Raw genomic sequence first — 8,667 nt, 5'->3', positions numbered from 1 at the left:
TCAGCTTCGGGATCTACTAAATCCAAGCCTGGCCTAGAGAAGGACCAGAACTTAGGTTAGTGTCTTCATATCAGCTACACAGACCGTTGTAATATAGACCCACATCTGCGGGCTGGCTCCCTCGCTCTCGCTTGCGTGCATGTGTGTGTGTGTGTGTGTGCGCGCGCGCGCGGCTAGCTCTCTTGCACACACACACAGGGCTGGCTCTCTCTTGCACACACACACAGGCTGGCTCTCTCTTGCACACTGTCTCTCTCTCTCTCTCTCATCCTGCCTATCCATGGTCAGCCCTTCTGCTGCTGACATGTGTACTCTGTCGTCTTTTCCAAAGGCAAAACCCAAAGACCCCTTCCTTAAGAAGTACTGCAGCCCGAAGAAGATTCAAGGCCTCGAACTCCAGCAAATAAAAACATACGGGCGGCAAATATTAGAGGTAAGAGGTTTATTGATTATCATATATAATTTTGAATTGCATTCGTCTTTGGGGGAAGTTCCCAAGCAACAGCTAAAACAACTTAAGTCTGTGATCACGTATAAGCACTGCCATATCCTAGTCCACAAAAGCCATACTTGAGATGATGGCAGGAATTTATTTTCTTTCTTTGTCTCTAGCTTTTTCTCGTGAATTCGGTGGGAGCTTACAATTCAGAACCTCTATTTTATTTAACAACGTCAGCATCTTATCAAACGTCCTGATAGTTTGCCCTTCTCTGTGTCTTCCCTGTCCCCAGTTGACACACGTCCACCCTCTTGCCTATGGCTTCCCTTTTCTCCTTTAACTCCCTACCCTATCAATTTGTTGGTTTTGCAGGGGGAGTATGAACATCTTTATCTTGCTGTTTTCTTTTGTAACCGTGATCTCATACAACATTTATCCTAACGTCACTCAGCCACGTCACTCAGCCACGTGTCCTCCAAATCCATCCATGCCAGGAGGCGTTTCACGGTTCCTGTGTTATTCTTTAGTGTGACACATAGTCTTCCATTGTGCGCATGGACCCAAGTGTTCTTATCCTTTTTCCCACTGATGGGCTGTTAGGTTGTTTCCATCTTCCTGCTGTTGGTGTGCATATAAACACGTGCTTTCTTAGTTCTTTGGGGGTATATGCCCAATAGGGGGATTGCTGGGGCAGGCGGCATGTTTTCTTCCAGTTGTGCTTTGAGGAAGCACTGTCCTGCTTCCCACAGTGGCTGTGCTGTTTTCTAGGCCCACCAGTGTGTCTGAGAGTTCGAAACTCTCCGCTCCCTCTCAGCATTTGTTATTTTTTTAAATCATTTTATTGGGGGCTCTTACAACGCTTATCAAAATCCATCCATCCATCTGTTGTGTCAAGCACATTTGTACATATGTTGCCATCATCATTTTCAAAACAATTATTTTCTACTTGAGCTCTTGGCATCAGCTCATTCCCCCCTCCCTCCCGCATGAACCCTTGATCCTTTATAAATTGTTTTCTGTCTTTTCAAAACTCCCCTATTAATGGCTGGTGCGAGGGAGCGTTTCATTGCTGGCATCTCTCACATGGCTAGTGATCGAAAGCATTTGCTTTATGTTTGCTGGATATCTTCTTTGATGATCTCTCTTTTCATATCCTTTGTCCCTTTTTTAATTCGTAAGGCAGGAATGTCTGTCTGCAAAATTCCAAAGCTCTAGCTCTTGGAATGTAGTGCCTGACTTTAAGAACTGAACTGTGTGGGGACCAATGTTTGTATTATCCCTGGCTGATCTTTATCTTTGAGCCAAGATTCTTCATTTTGTTATGGTCTATCCATAACCAAATGGCTGCCTTACAGAAATATAACTAACAGTGAGAAGTCTGAAGCTTTTCCATGTCACCTCTAGTTGAGTCGTCTCTAAGCTGCCTGCACTGTGGAATCCTATCACTAAAGAGCAGTCTCAGTTTTGCTGTGTATATCTGCAACAACAATAAATGTTATTTAGAAAATGACAGTTTAAGTATATCTCTCTAATGTATACTTATTGATTTATAAATGATCTACATGTACTATCACTGGTACATTTTGTATATTATAAATTGAACCTGAGAAAGAATAAAGTTTTTTTTAAACATGGTCTGAAATGTAAACCCCTGCCTAATTTATACTTTAGAACAAAAATCAAAGCAATGGAAAGCTAGAAAGACAAGTCTCGGTGAATTACCCAGGGATGGCTCTCGCTTTGGCTTTCACTCTGCAACCTCACCAGGTCTTTACAGGGGCTGGAATAGGAGCTCCGGTAACTAGTGGGTTATAGCATTGGACTTCTAACCGCAAGGCCAGCAGTTCAAAACCACCATCTATGCCAGAGAAAGGTGAGGCTTTCTGCCTCCATACAGAGTTACCGTCTCGGGAACCCACAGAGGCAGAGGCAGTTCTACCCTGTCCTGTAGGGTTGGTTTGGGGTGGAACCGAGCTGATGGAAGGACCCTTGGCGGCTCTGTGGTGCTTCCCGAAAGGCTGGTAAGATCTTTGAAAAATGTGGTCATATCCTTCCCTCCGTGAAGACTACAAAACCCCATGGGTTAGTCCTACTCTGCCCTAGAGGGTCTCTGTGAGATTGAATCAACGTTCCGCGGGGATGACACGGTACGCCATGATTTATTCACATGGTAGATGAGAAGTTGCTGCTTTTTCGAGGAGCCGGTTGTGTATCTCTGTTAGTAAGTGGGTCTGAAGGGAGACTGGACTAGAGATATTTCCAACTCAGTCTCTGGCCTTTAGTAACTGGCGGAAGCAATGACACTGTAACTTTACTCGTCTACCCAAGAGGATCAAGACTTACCCTGAAGACGTTTGATGTATTGGGATCAGAAAATGGTGTCATGTTTGCTGTCAAAGCTGTTAATTTCCCCAAGCCGACTCAGGCCTGGCTTCTCTATCCTTAGGAAATGAATTTGGGGCTGTAGCTCACAGCTGGGAAGGGTTCAGCTTCACCCCCTAATCAAAGAAATGGGTGGAGATGGCATTTGGGAATCGCCCCAGTGACCAGTTTGATTTTGTTTCAAAACACATGAACTTCAAAAACAAAGTTTAGCGTGTCTTGTATCTGACTGGTGTGGCGAGGGGCGAGGGTGGAACATAGCCTGTGGTTGCCTTTTCGTTGGCTGACTTGGTGTTCTCTACTCCGCCCTGGTTGCGCAGGTCCTGAAGTTCCTACATGACAAGGGATTCCCGTACGGGCATCTTCATGCCTCCAATGTGATGCTAGACGGGGACACCTGCCGGCTGCTAGACCTTGAGAATTCCTTACTGGGCCTGCCTTCCTTCTACCGCTCCTACTTCTCACAGTTCAGGAAAATCAACGTAAGTTGTGGGAGTCAGGAGGCAGAAGGTTATAAGTTGTCCTCAAGGCAGTGCCCTCAGCAGGGAGGGGGCGGTGAGGTCGGTCTGCCCTGTTGACCGGGGGCTCCCGGGGCACTGCTGGGCCTCCAGAGGCTGAGTGGAAAGGACAGGTGGGGCAGGAAGGGGAGAAAAGTGTGGTGGGGAAGACCGAGCCCTTTATTGACATCAGGCTTACTGTCCACCAGAGACATGAGGGCCCCTTGGCCTTGTTCCCGGTGGATTCCTGGCCTTGGAGCGCTGGGGCTCCTAAAACCAACCTGGAGAGTGCACTTGCCACTGCTCTTTTCTTCCACAGACCTTGGAAAGCGTGGACGTTCACTGCTTTGGCCACTTACTGTACGAAATGACCTACGGACGGCCACCAGACTCGGTGCCTGTAGACTCCTTTCCTCCTGCTCCGTCCATGGCTGTGGGTCAGTATGGGCTTTGGAGCCATCTTCCAGGGCCCCACTAGTCCACAGAGCTACTCACTCCCTTTCCATTATGTCCCCCCACCCTGGCCCCCAACGGCAATTTAAAAGTAGGCCAGATTTGACTAATGGACCTAATTACAGTGACTATGCAGGTGACTTTTCCACTTGTCCGCCTGTCTGGTGCCTCCTCGGTCAAAATCGGGAAGCCAAGGATATAAGAATGGCCAGGGTGTCCCCAGCGACAGGGTTTGGGTGGGTGCAGAAGGGAAAGCCAGGGGCAAACGAAGCCAGCCTTCAGCCCTCAGGCGGGAAGCCGGAGACAGAGCTGGAGTGGGGCTGCAAGGGAACCATGGGCTGAAAGCCAGCTAGATACGAATCCAGCTGACATGGGGAAAAAGGCAGACGACGATGCAGACACCCAGGCCAATTGGCTCCCAGAGCTCGGTCAGCATTATCCGAAAAGGAACAGTGAGCCAGCAGACAGGTGGGAGGCACCTTTCAGAAGGAGTGTGTAGGGATGAATGTCCACCCACCCAGGGACCCTTCTGTCCGCTCCACAGCTGACTCCGGTAGAACTTGCAGCCAGAGCAGAGCAGGGCAGAGCAGCTCTTGGACCATCGTGCTTTTAAGTCCTGGGAGTCAACTCCTCATCCAGTGACCGGGCCCTGAGGCTGCTTTGTGCTGAGTTTGAGCAGCTGAAACTACACAGGGTTCTGTGGCCAGGAAAAAACCTGGCTGCTTTTGTTGAGGGCATGCAAGGTGCTGGCTGCTGAGATGACAATCATTGGTATTTTGGGTGCCAGTTTTGATTGGAAGCAGGCAAATATCAAGATGTCTTTCAAGCTCAGACTTGTGCTTCTGCGTGGTGTTTACTTCTCCTTCAAGAGAGCAAACACTTTTATGAATGATATCTTGAATCCACTCTCCAATGATTCTTGAAATGCAGTTAGCTTTCTTTTCATCAGCATGTGGTTCCTGAACCGTTTCCTGTAAATCATCCGGTAGCATCAGTGTTGCCAACGTCCCCCGTCCCCATGTACGCCATCTGTCTGTGTGTGAAGAGTTTTGACACTGTCCCGATCAGCCTGCAGACAGTTGTTACAAAGTGGTGTCAAACTTTTCATCGCCCGGTGGGTTTGCCAGCTTGTTCTGTGGAACTAAAACGTGTATCTGTTCATTTCAAGTGGCCGTGTTGGAGTCCACGCTGTCTTGTGAAGCCTGTAAAAACGGCATGCCTACCGTCTCCCGCCTCTTACAGATGCCGTAAGTCAATTGCGTGCCTTGGCTATGGTCTTGAGAACCGTGTTTGAGCCCTGCCACCGTGCCCAAGGCGCAAGAGCAGAGTAGAGCCCGGGCCTGGGTCCTCGCCTTGTCCAAGGGACCTGCATGCTGATGCTCAGTTGCAGCATGACCCGTTGCCCTTTCCTTATGACTCCTGCCTTTCATGTGCCTGTGGTTCCCCACCTGCCTCTCCTCCATCCATGCCAGTTGTGTGTGTGTGTGTGTGTATGTGTGTGCGCGCCTGTGCAGCCCTGAGTTGAGGCGATGCCCAAGGAGGGCCGTCCTCCCCAGCTCTCCTTTGTGACCCTGCTACGGCGCACCAGCAGGCCACCGCTGTGGTTGGGCCATAGGTCCCAGGACCACAGAGGGGGTACCCTCCAGAAGGAAGACAGGGAGCTTCTGGGCCCCCAGAAAACATATGCTTGTGTTCGTGCACTTATCCGCTGGGTAACATTGTTAACCACCTCACGTGACCCAGACTCGGAAGACAGTCTCCCTGAAACAGCGTTCTGAGTGGTTCAGCGAGGCAGTTTCAAATAGTGCAGTGGGTCTTTCCCTTGGATACATTGTCTGTTTCTTCATGCAGCAGAGTGGTCAAGACGGGGGACACTACCTGGGGCATCCTTGGGCAAGTCACCTAATTTCTGGAAGCTGAGTTTCCTCAACTGTAAAATGGAGATAATAATATTCACTTGAGAGGTTGCTGGGAGGATTGAATGAGGCGGTTTCTAGTTTGATGCCGGATGCTTAGTGCTCATTAAGTGTCCATTGTGATTAATAATGATTCAGGTTATATCCACGGAGCCCTGACCCTGTGTTCAGGGGCCTGAACAAGGAGGGGGAGCTGGGACAGGGGGAGGAAAGGAAAGAGACGGGCATTTGTTGGTCCAGGCTCCATACCAGGTGCTTTGTCAGCCCCAGCTTGCTGTATGACAGGTGTCCTCAGCCAGCAGTAAGTAACGTGGGGGCACAGAGCAGGAGACCCTGGGTAAGCACATGCAGCCCCATTCAGAAGAGGTGGAGATAACTTTAGGGTCCCAGCCATTCTTTGAACCAGTGTTTACAGAGGGCTTGTTACAGTGCCTCCCAAAAGGTTGAACTTTGGGCCCACCAGCTGCCTTGCTGGAGAAAGACCTGTCCCCATAAGAATTTCAGCCTTTTAAAAATGATGATGGCAACATATGTACAAATGTGCTGGACACAATGGATGGATGGTGATAAGAGCTGGAAGAGCCCCCAATAAAATGACTTAAAAAAAAGAAGGAAAGAAAGAATTTCAGCTTAGGAAATCCTCTGGGGCAGTTATACTGCCCCATCAGGTCACTGTGATTCAGAATGGACTTCTGCACGCAGCAGCAGCTATATTCTAGCCTGTCCTTGGTCCTGGGGTGGCTGTGATGGGCAGGACAGGCCGCATCCCTGCCCCAGGCTCACTTCTCATGTTCACAGACACCCCGCCCCGCCCCACGACAATGTCAGGGTGGAAAAAGACAGCCAGCCAGTTGGAAAAAGAAATCTATACCACCTCTTAGAACAAAACGAGCTTGTACGGTGGGAACAGCATGTATACTACATGTTGAGTTGTGTGTTTGCATTTGCACCCTGACTCCAAAGCTCAGCCATTTCCCTCCTTCAAGTATTTTTTTGTCACAAAAGCATTTCTACAAGAATGTCTGGAAACTGATTGTGGTAGCAATTGTGCAATTCTACTTGATGGACTGGCACTACGGAATGATAGGGTGCCTGTATTACATCCCAATTAATAAAAATAATAATAATTTTTAAAATGTTAAAAAGCATTTCTACTCTGGGCTCCCAGCCTTGAGAGGGAAGGGCATTGGAAGGAGTGTGAACTGTGTTCAGTTAAAATCTGTTCTCGAGAAGTAAGTGGATGTGCAGCCTAGGAAGAGGGGATTGATGTTCCCTCCTCCAAAGGCATGCAGGAGGACACGGGACGGAAGTTAGCATTGCCCTCGCTGCTGGGCAGCATTTCCTGTCTGGTTTGTCTTTTAAGTAATGTGTTCAAGGGGGGCTCACTTTGCCCTGCAACCACGGAAATCCTCTCCTTGCCTTTATCCAGCGCATTTCAGAATCACTCTTGCTGCTCTCTTTCACAAACTACATGTGCAGAGAGAAATCATGTTACCTAAAAGCAGCTTTTTTTCTTAAGCATGCAAAACATTTCTTAGAAGAAAATGATTTACTTTTTACATTAAAATCAGGGTAGCTCCTTTTCCCACTTACAGTATTTTTATTCGAAAGATCTCTAGAATAAATCTCCTCCACAAGGTTAAAAAACAGAAGCAAAAAGGAAGACAAGCAATGATTCTATGTAGAAATCTATCTCTCTATGTATTATCTGCACAAATACTTCTTTGCCTGTTGCTAAGGAGACTACTGTCTAGAACGAGAGGACCGCTGGCCAGGGTGGGGAAACAGCCTGTCGTACCTGGCTGGTCCCATGCCTCCCCGCCACTGCAGACACCTGGGAGGGAGTAGGGGGTAGGGTTTCCCTGACTGGCCTGTTGGTTGATAAATATAAATAATGGATTGAGCCTGAAGTGAGGACATAGGTGGGCTAGGGTGGGGGCAGAGCTCAGGGCTGAAAGGTGGCATACAGGTTCAGATCCTGTTCTGAGCGTACACCTGGTTGAAGAAAGACCTCTCTGTCTTTGTTCTATTCCTTTACAGATTATTCAGTGATGTCTTACTAACCACATCTGAAAAGCCACAGTTCAAGGTAAAGCAAATCAGAATTTTTTTGGCTTATGAAGTAAATAAGTTGACTCTGAAACCTACCTTTTAATGGGGAAAAATTGCAAACAGTCCGGTTTATAATTTGGCAAGTTTCATAATCTGTTTGATAAACTATCTGTCTGATAAACTATTTTTATTCACTAAAATGAAATTTACAGAGACTTTGTGATAGCATGGAAAAGTATAATATGGGCAAAGGGACCCAAAAAGAATATAAAATACAACATATAAAAAACATACGTCTAGGAGGGAAAAAAAGGCAGTATCCTGGGAAGCCATAGTGCTGTGTGGGGTGGTGGGCTTGAGACCCCAAACAGCAGGCACTTGACTGTTATTTCCTTACCAGCAGTTCATCCAAGCAGGGTTTCAAAGCCCAGCATTTGCCGTGTGGGGTCAGATAATTCTTTGCAGCGAGAGGTTGCTCTTTGTCCTGTAGGGTGTTTAGCAGCATTCCTGATCTCTCGCCACTACATCGGGGCTGGGGAGCCTTTTTCCTGCCAAGGGCCATTTGAATATTTACAACATCATTCTCAGGCTATACAAAAATACCAACTTCAAAATTAGCCTGCTATATTTGTCCACACATTTAATTAGCTCACCCCAAACATGATGGCTGGCATGGCTGCCCTCTGGTGAGGTGTGTGATGTTCGCAGGTACTTAAGATTTCTGTTGCCAGGCGTTTCCCAGCCTGCGCTGGATGCCAGTACCAGGTTCCACCTCTCACAACCAGAATGATCTCTCCCAGTCGGTCAGTGCCAGTGGCTCACGGGAAGTGAAATCACCCCTGAGCAAGAACCACATCTCTCAGCCCCCATTTTTTGGTGTGTAAAATTGGGAAATGATACCTATTTGAAAGCCTGCAGTTGTCACTGA

At 47.9% G+C, this 8,667-nt stretch overlaps 1 protein-coding gene across 8 annotated transcripts in view; it reads left to right on the top strand.

Annotated features, from left to right (window-relative positions):
- Window positions 1-8,667, top strand: part of PXK (PX domain containing serine/threonine kinase like) — a 175,061-nt gene that overhangs the window by 72,638 nt on the left and 93,756 nt on the right. For all 8 annotated transcript variants that reach the window (XM_045290012.1, XM_045290010.1, XM_045290011.1 and 5 more), the window contains exons 9-13: window positions 332-433; window positions 3,142-3,303; window positions 3,638-3,755; window positions 4,940-5,018; window positions 7,728-7,776. In XM_045290012.1, coding sequence (XP_045145947.1) covers window positions 332-433; window positions 3,142-3,303; window positions 3,638-3,755; window positions 4,940-5,018; window positions 7,728-7,776 — 510 coding nt within the window. The remainder of the gene's footprint in view (window positions 1-331; window positions 434-3,141; window positions 3,304-3,637; window positions 3,756-4,939; window positions 5,019-7,727; window positions 7,777-8,667) is intronic.

This window comes from Echinops telfairi, unplaced genomic scaffold (genome assembly GCF_000313985.2).
Source record: "Echinops telfairi isolate 266 unplaced genomic scaffold, ASM31398v2 ScPeMD7_31;HRSCAF=116, whole genome shotgun sequence".
In the NCBI taxonomy this organism is placed as follows: domain Eukaryota; kingdom Metazoa; phylum Chordata; class Mammalia; order Afrosoricida; family Tenrecidae; genus Echinops; species Echinops telfairi.
The sequence above is the reverse complement of the archived record's forward strand: the minus strand, read 5'-3'. Positions and strand labels throughout refer to the sequence as shown.